The sequence below is a fragment of the Chlorocebus sabaeus genome, chromosome 12 (genome assembly GCF_047675955.1).
Source record: "Chlorocebus sabaeus isolate Y175 chromosome 12, mChlSab1.0.hap1, whole genome shotgun sequence".
NCBI lineage: Eukaryota > Metazoa > Chordata > Mammalia > Primates > Cercopithecidae > Chlorocebus > Chlorocebus sabaeus.
The window spans coordinates 35014768-35039942 of record NC_132915.1 but is presented as its reverse complement, the minus strand read 5'-3'; the positions used below and the strand labels follow the sequence as shown (position 1 = coordinate 35039942).

The 25175-nt window shown below is 38.0% G+C and overlaps 1 protein-coding gene across 6 annotated transcripts in view; it reads right to left on the bottom strand.

Moving 5' to 3' along the window:
- Positions 1–25175, bottom strand: part of RIC1 (RIC1 homolog, RAB6A GEF complex partner 1) — a 153744-nt gene that overhangs the window by 5629 nt on the left and 122940 nt on the right. For all 6 annotated transcript variants that reach the window (XM_007969325.3, XM_073021563.1, XM_007969326.3 and 3 more), the window contains 13 exons: positions 24299–24451; positions 22886–23089; positions 17168–17206; positions 16760–16870; positions 15194–15283; positions 13753–13913; positions 12670–12808; positions 7450–7566; positions 5940–6668; positions 4239–4397; positions 4016–4152; positions 1668–1954; positions 643–834 (listed from right to left, as the gene is read on the bottom strand). In XM_007969325.3, the coding sequence (XP_007967516.3) occupies positions 643–834; positions 1668–1954; positions 4016–4152; positions 4239–4397; positions 5940–6668; positions 7450–7566; positions 12670–12808; positions 13753–13913; positions 15194–15283; positions 16760–16870; positions 17168–17206; positions 22886–23089; positions 24299–24451 (2518 nt within the window). The remainder of the gene's footprint in view (positions 1–642; positions 835–1667; positions 1955–4015; positions 4153–4238; positions 4398–5939; positions 6669–7449; positions 7567–12669; positions 12809–13752; positions 13914–15193; positions 15284–16759; positions 16871–17167; positions 17207–22885; positions 23090–24298; positions 24452–25175) is intronic.

Sequence of the window (25175 nt, the reverse complement as noted above, 5' to 3'; positions counted from 1 at the left end):
TTAAGCTCCTATACTGTATAACCCTATGCCAACACAAATTGCTTCAAAAGCTCTTCAGTTTGTAATTTACCCATTACTATAGAGCAGAGGTTGGTGTACATTTTTTTGTAAAAGGGCCAGATAGTAAATATTACAAGCTTTTAAGACCAAGAGGCAAAATCAAGGATATTATGTAGGAACTTATATAGCGAGAGAAAAAGCGAATGTCCACAAATTTTTAAGAAATAAAAAACCTTACCTCCTCACATATTCCAAAAGAAAAAAATAAAAAATATAAAAATGATAATGGAGTAAAATTTTTTATGATCCACATCTAATTATGATAAAAATGGAATTCTTTATATGGGGATAACACATTTTGCTTATTTGGAGCTCAAAGTGTTTCCTTATCAGCAAAACTGATTTACAAAGATTCATGTATTGATCTGTACTATTTATTTTGTTCACGTAAAATAAATATGGCAAAGTACAGTCAAGGCCAATCTGGCCTTGTTCTACAAACTGTCTACCTCTCCAGTGGATACAAATGGTTAATCCTCCATCACGACAGAAAAAGGGTGAAGGTTGATCTCTGAAGTGCTATAGCACATAAACTTTCTTCAAAGGAACTGAAGAACAGCCAGGACTTAAAATGACATTTACCTTTATTAGATAAAGGTGACAAGAAGGCATCTTGCATTTGTGGTCCATGGGATGAAGCTGTGTCTATCTCATGATGGGTGGGGCCAATGTTGGTGAGCCAGCTCTGACTTCGCTGGATGTTGGAGATGCCAGCATCCATCTCGAGGTTTAAAAATGGGTCAGCTGATTGAGACTTTAACAGCTGCTCTCCCACTGCAGAGTGGGTCCGAAAACAAAAAATGGAGGAAGAAATTCAAGATGCACGCACTGACATTTTCAGTTCAGCTCTTTTAGCTTCCCCCATGTGCCTACTCAATAAGAACAGTTTAAAGGCAATTACTGTCTTACACTGTGTCAGCCACCCCAAAACTAGAGACGTGGGATTGTGTAACAATGAACTGACCATACAGTGCCACCTAACAGTTATATCATTGTGTATCTTACTGGAGCTAGGCAAAACTTTATTATGTTGATCTTCTAAGTGATTTGCTTTGGCTCTTAAGATAACATGAAGTTTCTAAATGCCAAAGTTAAAAGTTTTGGTTTCAATATTCATAAATAATAATAATTAGAGCAGTCTTCATAAAAAGACCTGAATTTAAAAACTTTAAACTCTTCTTTCACCAAAATCTACACTTTCAGTTTGTCCTCTCCTACTTTAGAAGGTGGCCTTTACTGTTCCCCTCGAGTGAGTTCTGTCAGCTTATTTTGAGGTCCATGTCTATCTGATTCCAGAACTCCTTCCCACAATATCATAAGCATGGTAGCTTTTATATTCAGGCAGTTCTCAACTTCTTTATAATCCAAGAATGATTAGATTTTTGAATTAGACTTCAAGGTCAAAAGACTTAGAGACATAGGTTCTACTTTATTTACATCCTTGGTCAAATAGTTGGCATTCCAACTCATGTACAAAAAGTTGGCTTTTATCCATTCCTAAGTTTGGAATGAAAATAATTCCTTGAATATCAACTAACAGCAAAATGTGTAAATACATGGAGTAAAATACAATTCTTCTGGTACAAGTGACATGAAGTCTACATTACCAGTTCGGTATTTTCCATTTTTGAAAGGAGAACTGATAGAAGAGGCTGGGATGATTGGAAGTGGCCACAGGAAATCTTTATGGAGTCTCTTCAGGGCTATTACAAAGTTGTCTACCCGGGCAGCTCGGGTACGTTCCTTGCACAGCCAACTAATTAGTTCAAAGCCCAGCTGGGCTGCAAAGCAGCCAAGGTCCTTTAACCTCACATCTTCTAAGAGGCGCCGAGCATGTCTCCAGAGCATCATGTCAATATACATGTTCTCAGCGCAGTCACTGTCTTTGCTCCATCTGTAAGTGGAAACACAAGAAAGCTACAGAATAATCTTTACTGGAGGATTTCACATACTTAATTACGCAGAGGTACTGATAAAGCTGACAAGGAGATAAGAGATCCAAGATCTAATTCTGATTGACAATGATGATAAAGTATCAGCGCTTCTCTTCCGTGTTACACCACAACCCTTGGAACACAGTAGGCTCTTTAAGACACATCTGTAGAATGAATACAGGGAACAGGAAAAGGGGGATGGAAGAAGTCAGACTAGGAAGCAGGTGACAGGTGGGTGATGGAAAGAAAGGCAGCAAACCTATGCCGTATTTGAAAAGCCCAATGAAAAGAGGGAAGGAGAGCACATCAAAGAAACTAAGGATAGAGAAGCAAAGTGAAATTAAATTTCTCAGTGTGAGTCATGCAGACATGAAAAGAAAACCAATTTTTTTTTCCTTAAATGACAAGGTTTCACAGTGTCACCCAGTCTGGAGTGCAGTGGTGTGATCATAGCTCACTGCAACCTCAAACTCCTGGGTTCAAGCTATCTTCCCCACCTCAGCCTCCCAAGTAGTTGGGACTACAGGTACAATTCATTTGGCTCCTCCACTGTTTAATAACTTCTCTAATCAATAGGTCAAATGCATTAGCACTAAATTTTTATTTTGATTTTTTATCAAAAGGTATAATTAGAAGGACAGGTAAAATTATTGACTTTAAGAAGGCTTTTGGATTACCTACAGATTTATCTATCTTCCTTTTTACTTTGGTCCTCTATCATCAGAGGTAATTTAAAAGTCTTGCATTTTCAAATCAAAACCACAATGCAATGCCACCTTATTCCTGCAAGAATGACCATAATCAAAAAATAGTAGATGTTGGCATGGATGTGGTGATCAGGGACTTCTACACTGCTAGTGGGAATGTAAACTAGTACAGCTGCTATGGAAAACAGGGTGGAGATTCCTTAAAGAACTAAAAGTAGAACTACCATTTGATTCAGCAGTCCCACTACTGGGGATCTACCCAGAGGAAAAGAAGGCATTATTCAAAAAAGATACTTGCACACGCATGTTTATAGCAGCACAATTCACAACTGCAAAATTGTGGAACCAACCCAAATGCCCATCAATCAACGAGTGGATAAAGAAAACTGTCGTACATACGTATATATGATGGAATACTACTCAGCCATAAAAAGGAACGAATTAACAGCATTTGCAATGACCTGATGAAACTGGAGAGTATTATTCTAAGTGAAGTAACTCAGGAATGGAAAACCAAACATTGTACGTTCTCACTGATATGTGGGAGCTAAACTATGAGGACACAAAGGCATAAGAATGATACAATGGACTTTGGGGACTTGTGGGAAAGGCTGGGAGTAGGGCGAGGGATAAAAGACAACAAATATGGTGCAGTGTATACTGCTCGGGTGATGGGTGCACCAAAATCTCACAGATCACTAAACAACTTACTAATGTAACCAAATACCACCTGGACCCCAGTAACTTATGGGAAAAAAAAAAGTCTGTGGCATTTGGCCAGGTAGGGTGGCTCAAGCTTGTAATTCCGGCCTTTTGGGAAGTAGAGGCAGGCAGATCCTTGAGGCCAGGAGCTCGAGACTAGCCTGGGCAACATGGTGAAACCCCATCTCTACTAAAAATACGAACAGTAGCGGGGTGTCGTAGCACATGCCTGTAATCCCAGCTATTCGGGTGGCTGAGGCAAGAGAATCCCTTGAACCTGTGAGGCGGAGATTGCAGTGAGCTGAGATGGTGCCACTGCATTCCAGCCTGGGTGACAGAGTGAGACTCTGTCTTAAACAAACAAAAGTTTGTTACATTCAGAACAGGTACATCAAGATCTATTCCAGAAAAAGGGGCAGAAACTATTCAAAGGGTACTGAACTTGGGAGGAAGAAAAAAGGGAAGCCTTCTGTATGGTCTCTGCTTTTTGGGAATGGATAAACTGCAACTGGATTAAATAGTTGTTTCCATTAAGACCCAATTTTGTAAATGTCTTGAACTGCAATGTGTCATGAATGCCCAAAAAGCAGTAATGGCTCTTTATTATTTTACCTTTTTCCAGAGGGACCAGATGGCATGCTTAGTGTTTTCTGTAAACTGAATTTACTCGGAGGAACATTTTCCGCTGACTGGGATAAACTGATGCTTCGATTCCTGAAGAACTCAAATCCACCACTTGAACTGGGTTCCTAGGATTACACACAATATGCAGTACCATTAGAGAAAGATGCCACATGGGTGTATGGTCTAGAGATGTATAACTTTTCCAACTAACCTGAGTTGTGGGTGTGGATGGAGGTGTCTCAGATTCTCCAGAGCCAATGGCTTTAAGAAATCGAATCATGTGTCGACAGAGGTCCCACTTGCCTTGTTCTAGTGCTGTGTTGAATAGAAGGGTAGCATGTTGCCTACTTACTGCAGGGACTTCCATATTCTACAAAAAACAACCAGGACAGCATTCTTTTTATACTACACAATTTGGGAAGATATGAACAATTCTTTATCTCCAGCTTTCTAAACTCAAAGAATGTAGTCACACCACCACAGCGGTTAGTTTAATAGCAAGATTAAAAAGTACCATACAAGCAAAAGCGGGGCAAGTACTCTTCTGGTGTATGTAAACTATAATTTATTAAACTCCCACTACATGCCAGATACCGTACATATACTTTAATTCATTATTTCATTTATTTCTCCCAGTGACTCTGCAGATATACATATCATTTGTATTTTACAAGTGAGGAAACTCAGTTAAGTAAATTGTTGAAGATCAGCAGAAAAGGAAGAGAAAATAGGGAGGTTTGCCCGACTCCAAAAAAGGTCAGGTCTGTCACCTGCTGTAGAATTTTCTGAGGCTGTAACTAAAATCTTTGCTTTGGGCAATAGCAAGTAGTAAGGTCCTGCTGCACATTCAGAATTCCTCCATTTTTCTTTCACAAATTTAACCTGCCTATCTTGGTCTTCATGGAAAGGTGCCTAATATACAACTTTAATTGTAGTTATTAACTGTCAATCCATAGCAACTTAGGAATTCTGCTGCAGAAAAAATTACATTGTCAGGGAGATCAGTGAAGTTACAGGGAGTGATCCAGAACCAAAAAAACAGCTGCATTTATTTTGATTCTGTTTTTAAACCCCTATGGATTTTTCTTTAGGGCTAGCCATGGATCATACTTCAATGCCACCCGGCCTCTGCCTGAGTGTCTCTTCTGGTTTCAGTCCGTTGTCGTGAAGCAAAGAAGCTGACGGGAAATCTGCTTCAGGCAGAGATTCAAACCAGGTTTATGGTTAGTTTCTTGTATCAATGAAAACAACTTTGCAGTAACTGGAAAGAATCTTTAAGTGTAGCCTATCAAATAACCATCAAGCCCTTTTGTCAAATATCTAATGAAATAAATTTTCAGGAACTGCAAAGAAGCCATTCTTTTGAGAAAAACCGTGTGCTCTGAGGGTCTTTGCTGTGGCAGGCCTGAGCCTTCTCGGCGTGCTTTCGGGAGACTAGCTCAAGGTGCTCTGTTATGACCATGCTCTAATAAGTGTCCCCTCAGCAACCCACACTAAAAGGAAACAAATTTACTGTTGTGGGAAGCTCAAACTCACTAATACCCCAAATAATACTTTCTTTGCTATGTTTCTTATGTAATATTTCAATAATCTTATGTAGTATTTCTTACATGTTATTATATGTATTCTAATACATATATTAAATTTCTTCAATCTATTAAATTTCCAAAATACTACTCTGAACTCATTAATCTGTTTAGGCTTATTTATGCACAAACAGGAGAAAATATCTCTGCAGTGTTACTTTATGACATTCAAAGGAATCTGTCTGAATTCTTCCAAATTAAAGATATAAACAGAAAATCTGACTATGAATTCCTTAAACACAATCATGGTGCCAAAACAGGACATTTCTATTTTTCTAAGTTTAAGCTCATTAATTCTTGCCCTTTTGTAAGAACAGAATTGTTACCTGTAAGATAATAAGGTAAGAGGCAGCTGTGTCCAAATCCTGAGCCATCAAACATTCCTCAAACAAGTCCTTAGGGTTTCCAACAGCTGCAAAAAGGTAATTCCACAGGGCATATTCGGTCTTCCTGGCACAATGGACAACTGTCTGCAGGAAGAGGGGGAACTCGGTGATAAATTTTGCCACAGTGGGAAGCAGAGGGTCGGGAATGGGCTCCCGTGAGGTAGCTTCTTCTTCCAGTACTTCATGGAGCATGAGCTCCAGCACATGAGGGAAGTAAGGTAATGTGGCACAGGACTGGGCCAAGAGCAAGGCTTGCTCCCCAAGGTTTCTGACCAGAAGTTGTCGTAGAATGTGGTGGAGGTAGATCTGAGAGGTTCTCTCCACAACACAGAAAGGGAAGAGCACCTCCAGCTGTTCTCTAGCATTGTTCCGAGTATACAAAGAATCATATAGCAAAGTGTCATTGACAGCACCAAGGACTAAAGCATCTTCAAACAGAACAGCTAGCGGGTAAATGTTGATGTGGAAAGGTAGCATGATCCGCTGGGACAAGAAGGAATGGGGCTTGCGGTGATCCCTAGGGAAGAGAGGGAGCCAAACTTTCATCCCTGCACCACCACAGCTCAGCCAGAGGGCCTCCAGAAGGTGACGTTTCTGTTTGTTTGCTCGACACGTTGTCCAGACACTTTCAACAGACTGGGCCAGTACAACAGGAGGACAGAATGGCAGCTGGAGAAGGAGAGACAAAAATCAAGTTGTTTTCCTATTAAATTTGCAGGTTCTTAAGTTCCTAGGTAGTAGTTTACTAAGTCTTTTAAATGATAGTATAATATCTTTTTGGGAAAAGCAAGGGAATCTATTTAGAGTTAATAAAAGTATCCTGGCCTCTTAAAGTATATACACTTAAATCTAAAAACAAAACACCCCATGAACTTCACCAGTCTATCCCTATATATATATTTTTTGAGACAGAGTCTCACTCTGTCGCCCAGGCTGGAGCGCAGTGGTGCGATCTCGGCTCACTGCAAGCTCCACCTCCCGGGTTCACACCATTCTCCTGCCTCAGCCTCCCTAGTAGCTGGGACTACAGGCGCCCGCCACCGCGCCCGGCTAATTTTTTGTATTTTTAGTAGAGACGGGGTTTCACCGTATTAGCCAGGATGGTCTCGATCTCCTGACTTCGTGATCTGCCCGCCTCGGCTTCCCAAAGAGCTGGGATTACAGGCATGAGCCACCGTGCCCGGCCTCTATCCCTTTTTTTTTTCCATTAGAATTCGCAATGAATGATGCCTAAGCAGTAACATATGGAATATGGAACATTTCATGATCATTTTGGGACCTTATCCTCCAGTCAGTCAGTCTTACACCCAGAGGCTTAAGACTAATTTTATGGACTTAAAATTTCTCGTTTCCAAATCATAAAATACTCTTCTCCTAAATTCTTTCATTCCTTCATCCTTATCCCATACCTTCTTAATGTTTGAAAAGAAATGACTTGCACTTTACTCACAAGTTTCCTTTGGTTAGGGTTACTGTCCTTCTCCCGGATCTGTGGGCCTGACCTGTCCCTCTGCATCATGATGAGCTGTCCTGCCAGGTTTAACATAATGCTCTCTGCACCACGAGCCTGAAATTTAAGAAAAAGCAGCTAAATTCATACTTCTGTATCAGTATGCTTTCCGCATCTCCCCCCAATCCATAAGGTTTATAGATTAAACAACACAATGTTTATTGAGGTTATATTATGTATAGCCATTCTGCTAGGCTCTGTGGGAATACAAGGAGCTTTCTGGCTAGGATGGTACAAAGCCTAACACATAATGCAATTAATGAACACCACCAGTGACATAAGATTGAGGGCAGAGTTGAATTATCCTGAAAAAACTAAGAGAACTTTAGAAGTTTATCAAAATGAGAGATCACTTCAGTGATCTAGCTGCCATAACTACAGGAAGTTTAAAAGGATGCAGTGGAACCTGACAGATGAGGAAGACATACACAAGTGGGAGAGTAAAGGTTGGTAGAAGTGTGCAATGAAAACGAAGACAAGGAACTACTGGGAAAGTGAGAACAGTCTGGCTAGACTAGGGACATTATGAGAACAAAGCTGGATGGTAACAGCCCTTCAAGGAGGATTTAGAAAGCCAGGTAAAAGAGCAGCAGGAAAGAAGCCACTACTTATGGCTCTTGATTAAGACAGTTATTTAAAAAATCAGAGTTAATCAGGATAGGTTACTGAGGAGAGGCAGATTTCATGGGTGTTGACTTCAGAAATGAGGAAATAGTCTGCCTTTTTATTATGAAAAATTTCAATCAAACCTCAGAGAGCCTAGTATAATGATTTCCTATTGAGCTCTATCACCCAACTTAAAGCATTATGCACATTAAACTTTGAGCAGCCCTGTTTTAAAAGGAATCTCAGGTATCAAGTCATTTCCACCTGTAAAGAGGAAGGAAAATTTTGGTTAAAAAATAGAACTTACTGCTATCCTAGACATGAAAGGTAGAAAAAGAGAAGAACCACAGACGATTCCCAGGTTAGCGGAGGTGCTAGACAGGTTGAAGTTATTATCACTGATAGAAGGTAGGAAGAGAAATTAGGGAAAGGAAAACAAAAGAGTTTCCCTTTTTCTTTTTGGCTAATTTGAAACAAAAAACAAAAAACAAAAAAACAAAAAACAAAAACTTTAAGACTTCCAGGTAAAAATGTGAGCAATGACTAAATCAGAGATGACTGTACCAGCATCAGAAGCTTAAAGGTGAGGCTGGGCCAGGCTGGGCGCAGTGGCTCACACCTGTAATCCCAGCACTTTGGGAGGCCAAGGTGGGTGGATCACAAGGTCAGGAGTTTGAGACCAGCCTGGCCAAGATGGTGAAACCCCGTCTCTACTAAAAATACAAAATAAGCCAGGCACGGTGGCAGACGCCTGTAATCCCAGCTATTCGGAAGGCTGAGGCAGAAGAATCACTTGAACCTGGGAGGCGGAGGTTGCAGTGAGCCAAGATCGTGCCATTGCACTCTAGCCTGGGTGACAAAGCAAGACTCCATCTCAAAAAAAAAAAAAAAAAAAAAAAAAAGGTGAAGCTGGTAAACTGAAGGAGACAGATGTTTCTCAGGCACAGTAGCCAGGGAAAAAAGAGCAGCGGGCCATCACCTGAGCTTTTGGAAAACAAAAGAGAAATAGGGAAGCACAATGCTATATATGCTATATAAACAGAAGGAAAGAATTTCAGGGAGGAAAGAATGACTATTCAAAACTTGTGGGATTGTGTCCCAGTCTTTGCTGCATGCTGGCAGGATTAATTTAAGCTGCCAATATCAGTTAGGGTTTATCAAGAAAACAGCCACCCCTATATATTCTAGTTGCAAAATACTTGGCTATACAAACTAATCTTGCGTACTGCTTTCAGATTCTACAGGGGATTGTGTATAAAGAAATGACTAAATAAAAAAATTGCGTATCTATCCAGAAAGTAATTTGGAGGTATGAAAAGTGAACATGGAATTTAGGTGTGTGGGAACTAGAAGAGTCAGACACCTAGATAACAGTAAAATGTAGCTAGATAGCAGAGGAAAAAAAAACCACAAACACCTGCAGCAAAACAGCATGACTGGGGATTGGCATACACTAAAACACTTCAAAAGACCTTAAAGGCATTTACTGTAATTCACCACAATATGACTAATATTTATAATGACTACCTTATGTTTTAAGATGGTAGATTTCACCATATTTCATACTAATTCATTAAAAAAGTACACTTCTCTCTTCTTCAGTGAGTGGGTATTATCAGTATCCGATCTTAGCATTCAACATTTTCTTTAATGTTAAAGATGACTGCAACAGCACTCTCAGGCAACTTTAATAAAGCTTTCAGAAAAAAGGAAGGGCTACCTGTATGCTCAAAATCCTAAATTTGAAGGAACCCCAAACTCCATCTCTTACCCTAAAAAAATCCCTGGCAGATGATTATCCACGAGAGTTTCAGTAGCAAGGAGCTCACTCTCATGGAGAGACTATCTTGCTGTTGAAGAGTTTTCACTGTTACTACAATTTTTTTTTTAAACTTTAGTATTAAATCAAAACTTACTTTGCTCTAGCATTCTTTGTCTTCCCTCTATGGTAATCAGTCAAGTTTAACTTCTTAATCTGCTCTAGCCAAATTAAGCACCTTCTCTTTGTGAAAGGTCCTCTCTAAATATGGTATCCAGTACTACTGATGCCACTGGTTGCCTACTCTATCTGGGATATATGAGTCCTTTTTTAAATATGAAAACTTTAAATGTGATTAAAAGTAGGGAGAATAGTATAATGAACTTCCACACTGCCATTATCCAGATTCACAATTATCAAGATTTTGCCTTATGTGCTCCATCCATCCCTTATTTTTTTTTTTCCAGTTTTGTCAGAGTATTTTCAAGTAAGATATGCTACCCATTTTACTTCTATATGTTTAATATGCATTCCTAAAATATATGGGCATCTGCTTACATAGCCACAATGCTAGTATCACATCCAATAAAATTTCCAAGTATTCCCTACTTTCTCTCCCCATTAGTATTTAAATATCCCTAATTGTTTCAACAGTGTCTTTTCATAGCTTGTTTGAATGAAGATACAAATGAGCTTACTGACTTGGTTCTGTAGGGTGGTGATTATCAGATTTGCCTCACAAATGAGTTTTACCCACTGCATTTAGTTTTTATGGCTTCAAAATCTTACTTAATCTAGAAGATGCGCTTCTTTTTCCCCCATGTTAGTGACTTGTAGCTGTCCAACAGAATGTCTCGTATTCTGCTTCCTTGTGGTAGGGAAGATGACGCTGTACACTTGATTTGATTCAGGTTCAAGATTTTTGGCAATAATTCTTGTGAACTTCATGCTATGTCACCTCAAGAAGCATACGATACCTGGTTTTCCCATTTTTAGTGACGCTAAGATTGATTAGTTCCTCAGGACTGCAAAATGATTTTTAAATTGTCACAGCTTGTTTCACACCTTTTATCTAAACTTCTGTAAAACAGTATATTTCCTTATCAATTAGGACTAACTGGTTACCATTAAATATGATTTGCAGAGGAAATGGGAACTATATTTTAAAGGAGAAAACCAATTTGACCTATAGAAGGGAGACCAAGGCCGAGCACGGTCACTCACGCCTGTAATCCCAGCACTTTGGAAGGCTGAGGTAAGCGGATCATGAGGTCAAGAGATTGAGACCATCCTGGCCAACATGGTGAATCCCTGTCTCTACTAAATATACAAAAATTAGCTGGGCGTGGTGGCGCAGCCCTGTAGTCCCAGCTACTCGGGAGGCCGAGGCAGGAGAATCACTTGAACGTGGGAGGCAGAGGTTGCAGTGAGCCGAGATTGCGCCACTGCACTCCAGCCTGGCAACAGAGTGAGACTCTTGTCTCAAAAAAAGGAAAAAAGGGGGGAAAAAAAAAAAAAAAAAAAGAAGAAGGGAGACCAAGATGGTTAAGGGGTCTAGAACAAATATCACATGAAATAGTTGGAGGTATGTCACATGAAATAGTTGGAGATATGGAAGTATTTAGCATGCAGATAAGACAGAGAGGTTTGAGGAGAGAAGAAGACAAGGAATGATAACTGTCTGCAAATATTTTAGGGGTCATCATGTGGAAGAGGGAGTAGCTTTTATAATGTCTTGTTACTGGGATAGAATGTAACAAAATCGATTTTAGATTCATATAAGTAATATTACATTCCCCATAACTGGATAGTCTACTGCACTGTTTTCTAATTATTTTGTGGAGTGTTGAGATTTGACAGAAGTGCCTCAATAGGAAGTAAAAGACAGAGTGGGCAGACAGGGATGACAAATAAATCTACATACAATTTTCCTCTGACAGTAAGTTCCCAGTTGACACGAAGTTTACAAACCACTGAAATAGGAAGTTATGCAACGTGGGTCCTGGTCACCCTACTTCCCTGTTACTTTACCCAGCAACTATGGGATTATACTTTCTCTTTCCTCATAATTAACTAATTATAAAGCCCCTGCTATTCTATACTCAATTCTACTTCTTTCCGTATCCTTTTTCACTGCCCAAGTTCAGACTATGAACACCACTGACCTAGATCATTACAATTACCTCCCAGTTGCTCTCCCTACTGTAGTTTTGTCTTACTCCAGTTCATTTTCCTCCTTATAGTAAACATTATAAAGGTTAGATCTAATAATATCTACCTTAAAACACTTTAGACTTAAAGTCTAAAATTATCAATATTATCTACAAGACTTATATATTTCAATTTCCATGTCCCAATCACAGTAAAATTCTTCCAATTCCCTGAGTGTGTCATGTTCTCTCTTGTCTATGGGCCTCTGCACTACCGTTCCTTCCACCTGAAAATCCATCCCCTCTTGACTTAGATAATCTCTACTTATTCTCCTGGTTTTAATTTAAATGATACAGAAATCTCTGATTATTCAGATTATTATAGGTTTTTGTTATATGCTCTCACAGTAATGTATACTACTTTTTGGTACACATAACAGGAACAATTCATTATGTACGTAATTATTTATTTAATGCCTGAGCAGAAAGCGTGTCTTTTTAATTTGCCACTGCAACCCAGCATCCTCATATAAGGTACATTTTAGACACTTAGTATTTATTTGCTGAACAAATAGTTCCTAATATGGACTCGAATACCAAAAACTGAGATGTAAACTCCAAACAGCTTTGATAATGGAATGGTACCTGCTGTGGCATTTTCAAGGTGATTCCATTCTCTGTACTCACTGATGTCAGAGTGACAGATACCACCAGGAAAGGGTGAGGAATGTAGCGTGACATGGAAACCTCCTGAAGAACCTGAATACCAGCAGTAGTATTTGGACTGTAAAAACAAAAGAAACCCACATACCTCAACAACAATGCTAACAAGATTTTCTTTCTTTTCCATTAGTAATAGTATTAGACTTCATGCTTATGGAAGACTCAGATGTCTTCTACCTATCATCTTCTCCCCATATATCCTTCGATCAGGAAGTTGGCAAGGTTGAGGGGAACCAGGGAACATATATGGGGATGAGAGAGAAAGAAAGGGAGTAACAAATAGGAGGGAAGATGAAAACTAGGGAAGAAGCTATAAGAATACAAATATTTAAGTGGAAAAAACTAGTTGATTGAGAAAGAATGATGGTTCAATCACTGAGGCTAGTGAGATGTCTTAATTTTTATCTTGCATTACTCCTCAATCACTGTGCTGTTTCAGTAAATACGTACTTCAATTAACCTCTGAGAACAAAAACAGAACTCAAGAGGTGTGGTCTAAGTATGTTGCAAGTAGACCAGATGCCAACACAAATATAAGGCAACATGCAGCAGCAACAACACTGCTGATTTTTTTCTGCCCCAGACTATAGCCATCTAGCTCAGCGGAAATATAAGTCAGTTTGCTAAGGACATGCTTCCTACAGTCTTAAAAGTTGTGGAACTCCTTCAAATTCCCACCAAGTATCGGGAGCACTAGGAGAGTCAGTAACCATTTATTTTCAAGGTTGTGAAAAAAATTTAGTATCTAAGGGTTTAACCTCATTCCAAACTAGATTTTTTTTTTTCAAATGACTCCAGGAAGATAAGCTAAAGAAGTTAGTGTAGGATATTTCTTTTTTCTTAGCTATTATATCAATATCACTAATTAAAACTTGCTTTTTTTACTTCTAACAAAAACGAGATTGAATATAAAAGTGGAATAACTGTTTTGAGAAAATAAAAACTACAAAAGAAAAACGTGATTAATAGGAGCAAAAAGTGACTTCTCATAGGCCAGATACTTACCCATCAGATTTTCTTTCAATACTGTAAAGGCATATTGAACAGTCTGCTCTAAATACTATTACCATGTCCTGGAAGACACTAAGCAGTAATGTTTCTGCTTGTGCTTTGGTGACATGAGCAAAGGCATTGTCCAGATTTGATGTTCGCAAGTATACTCTAAGCTGAAGAAAACAAAAATAAATAAAATTATAAAAACAAGATAACTACTAGGGATGACCAAATACTTTAAACATGCTGTTTTTATCTTCTGACTTTTTTTTTTTTTTTTTTTTTTTAGTAACAGGAGTTAAAAGAACTATCTAAGCTTTAACAATAAATGGATTATGCTTATATATTTTTGCAGACTAGGCTCATTCTATGAAAAAGCAAAGAATGAAGTGATCAAAACTGAATGTACTATTATAAAATATTCCTGTTAGACCTGCTTTATTTATTTATTTATTTAAAGGCGGGGTCTCACTCTGTTGCCCAGGCTGGAGTGCAGTGGCATGATCTCAGCTCACTGCACCTTCCGCCTTCTGGGTTCAAGCAATTCTGCCACTTCACCCTCCCAAGTAGCTGGGATTACAGGGGTGTGCCACCACGCCCGGCTAATTTTTGCATTTTTAGTAGAGATGGGCTTTCACCATGTTGGTCAGGCTGGTCTTGAACTCCTGACCTCAGGTGATCCACCCTCCTCAGCCTCCCAAAGTGCTTGGATTACAGGCGTGAGCCACCGCACCTGGCCTAGACCTGCAGATTTAGACCTGATACATCATGAGACCAGCAGTTTCTCGAAACAAACAAAAAACCAGATACAGTAGTCTCCCTTATCCATGGCTTTGCTCACCACGGTTTCAGTTATCTACAGTCAGCCATGGTCTGAAAATAGGTGAGTACAGCATACTAAGATATTCTGAGAGACCACATTCATATAACTTTTATTACAATATACTGTCATAATTGTTTTATTATTAGTCATTATTAATCTCTTACAAATTAAACTTTATCATAGGTATGTATGTATAGGAAAAAAGATAGTGCTATATAGGGTTCAGTACTATTAACAGTTTCAGGCATCCAGTGATGGTCTTGGAATGTATCCCCCATAGTTAAGGAGGGGTTACTGTAAATCAGTAACTAAATAAATCTATCTCTGAGGACAGCTGTTCTTATATCATGAAATTTTTTGCTTTTAACTCTTTATCTTCAAACTCCATAGAGAATGTCTGACAGCTAAAATCTTTAGAAAAGGTTATCTTAGAAGTCTCAGTTGTCACTTAAAAATTTTTTAAAGTAGTAACCTAAAAAGAAAATCCCACTGGTTAAAATAAGCTACATTTTTTATTAAAAGATAAAATGTTTTGTTCAGTTTTCAATAGACTATTTTCTATATAAAATTAAATCATGCTTAATAGTTTTGAAATATAAAAATCTGTTATTTCTGAGAGAAAAAACATACCTCTTCTTGACGGTCATTTATGTTATAACATGCAAGGACCATAAAATCATTCCACCAGGCTAGGCCACCTGTCACGATCATATTTTGCTCCTTAAAATAAAAAATTTTTAAAAAATTTACCTTATGCTACTAGAAATTATAACAAAGTAATATATTTATAAAAATTCTTACCCAGACAAAGCTTAAATTATTATTTTTTGAGACAGTCTCACTCTGTCACCCATGCTGGCGTGCAGTGGCTCAATCTCAGCTCCCTGCAACCTCTGCCTCCTGGGCTCAAGCAATTCTCATGTCTCAGCTGCATCCCAAGTAGCTGGGATTACAAGCATGCACCAACACACCTAGCTAATTTTTGTGTATTTTGTAGGGATGGGGTTTCGCCATGTTGGCCAGGCTGGTCTTGGACTCCTGGCCTCAAGTGATCTGCCCGCTTCAGCCTCCCAAAGTGCTAGGATTACAGGCGTTAGCCACCACGCCCAGCCAAAGATCAAATTATTCTGTTCTCTCCCTCTCCAGTGATAACTCTAGAGCCTTTATTAATAATGATTCAGGCCGGGCGCGGTGGCTCAAGCCTGTAATCCCAGCACTTTGGGAGGCCGAGACGGGCGGATCACGAGGTCAGGAGATCGAGACCATCCTGGCTAACACGGTGAAACCCCGTCTCTACTAAAAATACAAAAAAAAAAACTAGCCGGGCGAGGTGGCGCTGAGGCAGGAGAATGGCGTAAACCCGGGAGGCGGAGCTTGCAGTGAGCTGAGATCCGGCCACTGCAGTCCAGCCCGGGCTACAGAGCAAGACTCCGTCTCAAAAAAAAAAAAAAAAAAAAAAAAAAGATTCATACCCTGTTTATAAAAATAAATATTTCTTTAAGAAGGCAAATATACCATTAAAAGTAACTGGGTGCTATATAGCATCATCATTCCAGCACCCAATAGGGCTTGGTGTAAATTCTGGCTTAATCACTTATCAGATGAGTAACTGAATCCTAGTTTTGTGTGTGTGTGTGTGTGTGTGTGTTTACATTGAAAGATAAGTAGTGCCTTCATTGGGTTGCTATGCAGATGAGTAAGGTAACATATATGAAAGTGCCTTAAAATGCCTAACACACAATAGGCACTTAACAAGTATTGATTTCCTTCTCTTCCAACTGCATGCATGTATGTACATACACACACACACACACACACACATACGCTCACTATCCCATACGCATCACACACAGAACAGGCAGGGAATGATCTCAAATTCTGTGGAAATCTATTCTGATCAAATTAGATAAACTCAAGCTGGAATGTAAGAATAAATCCTTAGGCTAAAGAATTATAGTTACCGATCTTAACAAGAATAAAAAATAAACCAACTATTTCAACACAAGATCCTTTATCAAATAGCAAGTATTTTATCAGAATCAAATCTTAGACATTATTCAATATCACTTTTTAATATCTGATTTTCCTTATTTTTAATAAGTAACCAAAATTACTTAGTGATAAACTTTATAGCTATTTCATATTGTAGTTCTCTTATACTTTGAGAAATAGGTTTTTAATCTCAAAAAAACTAACCTGGGTAATGTTTCCAAAAAGTTTCCATTTTTTGGTGAGTAAAGAGTAATGTGCAAAACCAAACTTGCCAACCACAGCAATATTCTGTCCAAGCTTATCAATAGCTGAAAACTGTTTGAAAAAAAAAATAAGAACTTTTCCTTGCAAACCTATATACTTTATTAGGCATAAAGAGCTTAGTATTGTGTCAGGCAAATAGACTATTAATAAATGTTTGCTAATTAAATATTTTAAAATCCAAATATTCAGTTATAGCTGACAAAATTATAGATGTTAATATACTAGCAATGTTACAATAGATCAAGTGTTTTATTTTTCTCAATACACCCACTGAAGGGCTCTTCCCAGAATGCCTCTTGCAGCAAATGCTAGCCAACAAAAGTTAACACCAACAAAGTAACAACTCACCCGTATAGGCCAATTGCTCTCTAGATAGGTGCTGGAAATCTATAGAAAATAACACATCAGTTCGGTAAAACTTATGAAATATATTTAAACTTAAAGCATTAAGTTATCACAATATGAGATTCATCTTCCTGAACAATGTTTAAGGTACCCCCTCAGTTGGTAGCAGAGCACTTGGAATTCACCATTTGTATATGAATCAGCATTTTACATCTTATGTCTGTTATTTCATGTTTCTAGGCACCAGGCTTTCCTCTCCCCGCCCCTTACCCCTTACGATGTTTCTGTTTGTTTTAAATATTGAATTCAATAATTACGGACTGACAAGAGATTTTCAGAGAAGGCACCCATGAGGGCAGCTAAGAATTGTGCAGATGAACAGTTTGGGTTTCCTGATATAAACCATTCCAAAACAACCTAATCTAATACAATTACAGCCTCAGAAAAAGTTCTGGTTTTTAATGGAAATATTTTTATTACTTTTACACTTTTCTGATTAAAAAAGCAATGCTCAGGCCAGGTACGGCTGCTCACGCTATAATCCCAGCACTTTGGGAGGCCGAGGCAGGTGGATCACCTGAGGTCAGGAGTTTGTGACCAGCCTGACCAACATGGCAAAATCCCATCTCTACTAAAAATACAAAACTAACTGTGCATGGTGGCGCATGCCTGTAATCCCAACTACATGGGAGACTAAGGCAGGAGAATCGCTTGAACTCGGGAGGCAGAGGTTGCAGTCAGTGAGCCAAGATCGTGCCACTGCACTCCAGCCTGGGCAACAAGAGTGAAACTCTGTCTCAAAAAAAAAAAAAGCTTATAAAATTATACAATATAAAAATTGACAAAATGAAGTTCTCTGTTGTTTAGGGACAACCACTGGTAGCTTTTATTCTATCTTTAAACATATATATATATACATGAAAGAGTGTATGTACGCTGTTATTCTTCTATTGGGGTATTTGACTTATCTACAAGAACTTTTAATATATTACAAATATTAACTCTATCTGCAAGAAAAGGGGTTAATTTTTCCACGTTGTTTGTCTTACATCTTTGAACATGGTGTCTTTGTATCATCCTAACAACACCTTTCAATTTAAAGAATTGATACGGGATATCAATGTACATTAAGTAAATTTTTGTTTTAATGAGACTGATCTCTCTAGCCTGCTGATTAGTTTTCATGAGCACATGCTGGAGCAGGGCAAGAATTAACAGAACCGAACAAAAAAAGAGTCTTCTGTTCTTGGAATAAGAAAAGCTTCAATTTGTTCAAATTTATTTTCATTTTACTCTAAGAAGAGTTGTCACATATTTAAAAACTAAATGCCAAATTAAAAAGCTAAATCAACTGCAATCAAACCCAGTAAGATTGTTTGTGTAATGTGAAGACAGAATAAAAATTAAGTAAAAGCAATATGCTCTAAACATCTGTATTAACCTTGAAAAAATTTGATAGAACTATTTGTTATACTTCACTTAATCAAGTGCTTTACTTACTACTTATTATTTGTTATTAAGTTGACTTAAGTCAACTTAAAATCCAACTAAATCAATAGCTTCATAAATTAATAAAATTCACTATGGGCCAGGTGCAGTGGCTCACGCCTGTAATCCCAGCACTTTGGAAGGCTGAGGCGGGCAGATTGCCTGAGGTCAGGAGTTCGAGACCAGCCTGGCCAGCATGGTGAAACCCTGTCTCTACTAAAAATACAAAAATTAGCCAGGCATGATGGCAGGTGCCTGTAATCCCAGCTACTCGGGAAGCTGAGGTAGAAGAATCACTTGAACCCGGGAGGCGGAGGTTGCAGTGAGCCGAGATTGCACCATTGCACTCCAGCCTGGGCAACAAAGTGAGACTCTGTCTCCCCGCACCAACCCCCCCCCCCCAAAAAAAAATCACTATGATGGGTAAAATTAGTTCAGAATAATGGTACACTTAAGGTAATGATTGGGTGGTGAAATAAAAGTTGAAAGCATTTTCAACTTTTTTCAGCAGTCACTCACAGCAGGAGTGACACTCACAGTTACACTCACAGTACCTGAGTATAACTGTGCCAATCACCCATGGCACTAAAAGGAATCCTCACCTCCCTCAAACCTTGGTATTTCATGAGTACTTAAGAAACGTGTGGTTGGGTAATGGAGGAGCTGGGATCTTACTGCAAAAGTGGATTCTAACACAAAGAGTTTCTAATAATGGGAACCAAAGTTAAATCTTATCAAATGATCACACTATGATCAGTATCTATAAGAGAAAACAATTTACTCTGTAAAAATCTATGAAGTGCCACAAATGATTTATTTTAAAAACTTAAGGTGTTAAGTTTAGAACGAAGCTTTATTTTTCATGCAGTTTTCTGTCTAAAGATACTTTGTATTTTCTCCAGTAGGTCAACTTGATTGATCTATGTGTCATCTGAACTCTGAGCTCTACCTCTAATTCTGAGAACAGGAAATGGCAGAAGTAAGGAAGAGGCAGCTAATCAGTGAGAAAAAAAACAGGTCATGAAAGCACACTCAGGGCACTAAAGTCATGCCACATCATTGGAAAACTGAGTGCTAAGGTACAGAAACTCTACCCTTATCTTAGAATGTTTCAGTTTCTCTTAAAGAAACTGAATCTGCCCTTATTTGTTACTATGATTTCTAAATTTTAAAGTAACTGCTAAAACTGTCTCCTGCCTAGATGAGTTTTGTCTATAACTAGTGAGACTGTGGGAGCCATCCTCCTAGCAGATTTGTTCTGTGCCAAATACCTGGTACACTTGATACATACTGTAGGAAGACAGCAAGTAATTTATGAATGAAATAGCCTTTAAATACTGTCTGTTGAAACCCCTAACTTAGTGCCTGATACCCTGTAGGTGCTTATCTCCCACATTTTGTGAAGCTTATTCTTTCTAAATAGCCAAGCTAACTATCAAACCAACACCCTCAGAACACTGGATAATAGATTTATGTACCTTTCAGAAGTAAATGTTTACATCATACAAAATACTGACCATTAAAATAAATGGCAGTCTTAGAAGGAACATGGCCTAAAACTAGAAGGTTTGTGTTTTGTAAAATTTCAGTAGTTTGTGCCCCATATGTCAACAAATGACTTTCAAAAGTTTTAAAATTTCTAAGTAAGAAAAATCTTTTTAAAAAGCACCTTGGCTGGTGCTTGCTTTGGCTGGGTGCGGTGACTCATGCCTGTAATCCCAGTGCTTTGAGAGGCCAAGGCAGGTGGATCACGAGGTCAGGAGTTCAAGATCAGCCTGGCCAACATGGTGAAACCCCGTCTCTACTAAAAATACAAAAATTAGCCGGGCGTGGTGGCAGGTGCCTGTAATCCCAGCTACTTGGGAGGCTGAGACAGCAGAATCGCTTGAATCCTGGAGGCGGAGGTTGCAATGAGCTAAGATCGCGCCACTGCGATCCACTCCAGCCTGGGAAACAAAGAACAAACTCGATCTCAAAAAAAAAAAAAAGCACCGCCTTTACTGCCAGCTACCAATCCTGCTTCTGACAAGTATGTATTTGTTTTGTTTTAGTTAAAGAAAAATCATAAGTAACATAGAATTTTCCAGTCTGGAAGCTAAGGAGTATCAGGTAGCAGGTTTAAACAAACAAACAAAAAACCAGTATTCTAAATGAGAAGCAGAACAGGCAGCAGAATTAGTTGGAGTTTATCTAAGCTACACAAGAAGCATACAAAGAATAAATCATGCAAACAAAATCAACTTTGACAGAGGATGTGGTCACTTATCTTAGAACAAAGGATAATACTGTAGGGTAAATTAAACCAGGCAACTATGTTTCTTCAGGGAGTCATGATAAATGGCTAAAAAGCCTAGAACGTAAAGGTTTAGCATTAGACAGACACTGTATACTGCCCTATACACCACTACCATAACTGCACTGAATCACGTAGCTGGAGTGCCAGCAAAATATAGGGCAACTCCAGTGCAAACTGCCAAACAGGCAAATTCTAAGGTTTAGCTCAAGGTCAGTAGTGTATTATGTGATTTAATACTCAGTACCTCGGTTTTAAAATACATTAGATTGTTACTTTAACATAGAGTCATGATAAAGATAAGTCTGCCACTACTCTGCTGAGTGAACCGGACAAGTCATATAACTTCCCTGATCCTCAGTTACCACATGTATCAAATCCAGTTGGACTTTATGATCTCTAAGGTCCTTCCAGCTTGAAAAATTCTATGAGCTCATTATAATTGTTTCGGCAGTACAAAACAATTAATGTGGCATTATTTATGTTATTTTTAAGGAAACTGATAAACTAGGTAAACTCAAGTTTTAAAAGTTCATCTGTCTAAATATCTTTAGCTATTGAAAGAATAGAATAACAGTAGAATCTTGCTGGTACCCAGTCCTAAAATCAGTGTTAAAATGTTTCTCTTATATGGGATACTTCATAGATGCTTAAGAATCACAGAATCACTGAGTTTTTGAGCTGGAAGGAAATTCAATTTTTGTTATTGCCTGATCGATTTTTTAGTTCCAGACCTACCTTCTTTGATCCTCTGCTCTACTTGGCTCTCTGGTAACACAGACCTGGCTAGGCAGAACTGGCATTGATGCTAGGTCAGTGTAGAATGAATAGTTCAAAGTATGGGGAAATGAAAATAGCAGAGAAATGGCTATAGGAGAGAAGGGAGCAGTGGAAAATTTTAGTCAAGGAAGTAGCTAATGCAGTTTTATTTAAAAATTGTTACTAATTATAAAATGGTATGTACATTGTTTGATTCTATGAGTTTATTAATGTAAGTTAAGTACATTTTCTTTTAGTGTATACCACATGTCAATGTAGGAGATAATCCTTCAACCTTTCACATGACCATTTTTTTGTCCCTCATTATCTTCACTCAAAGTCAACTGAAAATAACATGGAAGCTGAAGTAGGCTAGTAGGGTAAACATACAGAGTCAAAGTAAGGCAAAGAATTATGGAAATAGAAACTGACTAAAAGAAACTAAGAATGGGCTTTAATGTACCTAAAATATTTTGCTATCAAAAGGGGAAAGAAAATACTCAGGACACTGAAATTATGTATGCAAGTTTCTTTTAAGAAACTTCAACTTACTGGTTTCCCCAAAATAGTTTTACTTGGTATTAAAATTCAGAATTGATTTCTATGTTAAATGTCAGTTTATCAGAATTACTGTAAGACTGTTAATTTAACAGTGATATCAGAATGAATAAATAATTTAGAATGAGATTAGCTAATAAAATTATTAACAATAAAGCTCTCTACTGATCACAAGTCTGCAGTTAGGGTCCAAAGTCATGTGATTAACCTCAATGTGGCCCCATTAGGACTGTAAGGTCAGCTGCACAGAATACTAGTTGATGTTCCACTTTCTGTGAGATTATTACACTTTGTTTTGCCTGTGCAAATCTGTAGAGCTAAATTTATACAAAAAAGAGGCTGAAAGTAAAATAAATAGTTCTCAATGAGAAGGCAAAACGAACTTCTAGTTCTTGATATTATTAATGGACTTGAAGCAGGTGGGGATACACTCTACGCCAAATGGAAAGAAAGGAGGGAGAAGACAAGAGGACAAGAACACAGAAAAGCAGAAGAGGGACATGACAAAATGGTTAAAAGGATTCTCAGTTGCCTGAAGTTAAAAGATGAAATATTTAATAATCTCTTCCAGGTGATATCCTACCAAAGAATAAGTCTCTTGTAATCAGTAATTAAAGATTTACCTGTACAACATGCCAATGCCGATGTCCAAGTAAAGTGCTTAATCCCTGAGACTCTAAACCTCCATCTGCAAATGGGCTCTTTTCTCGACTGGGCTTATGCTCAGAGTGTGTTGAAGAACTCCTAGGATTCTGGGTTTGTGAAGCCTCTCCACAGTTCAAGTACAAGCGGTCCTCGCCCTGAAGCAACACCTGCTCTTGGTTACTCTAAATGAGGGAAAGAGGAACAAGAGGGCAAAGGAAGCAAGCAAATAAAAACAACTCAGTATTACGTAGGCGAAAACACATTGATTTAGTTTTATTATAGGAAATGTACATATATCTCGATGTTGATTTTCTTCACAGAGGACAAAGACTACACAATAATCTCATGCACTGTTATAACTAGAAAGAATAGTGATCTTAGTGACTATGAGTTTTCAACTAGAAAGTCAGTGTTCTCAAAGGTGAGTAGACTCATTAACTATTCAAATCAGACAAAGCAGCACCTACCCTCATCGCCTTTCCATTTTAGTCCAAATGCTGGTTTGACATAAAACTCAAGGGTGCTTTTAAATTATTATTTGGGATGGGGAAGGGAGGGAGAAATGTTCTCTTCTTTTCTGGGGATCCTTAATCTTCAAGTGGAATAATGGATCTGAGATTCAGGCTATTTTCACCTTCTTTCTGGATGTGTTGTAAACTTTAATTAGAAATTTGTTGTACCAAATATCCATTAAAAAGCCATTGACGGTAGGTATTAAGATATGCATTTCTAACATGTAACATATACCATTACTGTATATTAGCAATATATAATAATATTAGTGTACACTATTTCAGCTAGAAATACAAGAGGCAGTGTTTGAAGTGGTGTTTCTAAAAGTAAGTCCTCAGATATACTTTCTTCAAGCTGTTTCTTAAAAAGTCACAGTTAAATAAGCATGGGGAACACTGTTTTTTATATACCACCTCCTGGATTTTCATGATGCACATTAGCATATTTAAGACTCTGGAGTCCTAAAATAAATAAATCTCTACAATTTTGTTTTACCTTTATTTGACACTTATATGGAAACAAAACTTTTAGAAAATCCTGTGGAATTGCTACTAATATCTCTCATAAGTAGTGCCTAGAGGAACACACTTTGGGAAATGCTATTCAGATAAAGACTAAATTACTCAAATTATTTAAATCAATATATAAACAGTGCTTTTGCTTATGATCCTTTTGAAAAAATAGGACCAAAGAAACACAACCCATTGAGAAATAAAATTTTGGTATAAATTTAATATAAATTAAAAAGAAACACAAGAATTATAGGAAAGAAGATAATATGCCAATTTTAGAAGTATACACCATACGTATGTCATAAAGAAGGGTCTGAACTTCTAACATAAAAGACACTAAAAAATCAGAGCTTTAAATATACTTACCATACAAGGGTTTACAGTGAGTACACTCTTAATAAACTGAAATAACAGGATGCTGGGCTGTTTAACTACACTCCTGAGGTCAGACTCAATTTCAGTGTTTTGAGAACCAAATCCGCTGATTACCCATAGGTGATAGCCTTCTGCACCCCAGCTCTTAGAGAGAAGAGGGAGAAAAAAAGTCAGAGCAATAAAAGGCTTTTGTATCCCTTTCTAGCTTCAATTATTCAAATTCTGAAATAGTCAATGATAGCATTATTAATGACTTCTGAAGGCTGGAGAAACAGTGATAACACAGACAAGAATCACATCTTCAGTTCCCTGTTAACTCCAGAGGAAACCACCATCACTGCTCTCTATCTACAGAAGTGGAAACATTACCTATCATTCTTAATGCCAGTTTCAGGGTCTTAATCCTAAAAATACCTACTGTGCTCTGTAACTTCTCCATTGCTTTAATTTAGCTGCCTCTCAAATACAAAGAAATTCCTTACAGAAGACACCCCAGGTTACCTAGCAGAAGCCTGGCAAAGAAGCCCCTACAACAGATGCAGTTTTGTACGGAGCAAAAAACATTGGATTGGAAGCTGTGACACTAGAGTTTTCATTATAGCTTGGCTTTTTGTATATATTACCTTGGCCAAGCTGTCTGGTTTCTCAGGATATAAGTTTCTTCCTCTGTAAAATGAGAAGGTTCAAATAAATTCCTCCAGAACCATTCAGTTTTAATATTCTGTAACTAGACTCCATGAGAGTATTTTTAAAGATTAGTGATTCTCAATCTTCAAGCCAAGAAAATGGTAAAGGGGCAGGGGTAGCCATGAATTGTTGCAAAATTTCAAAAGTTTAATAGAACTTTTATGTTTTCCTATGATAAAGC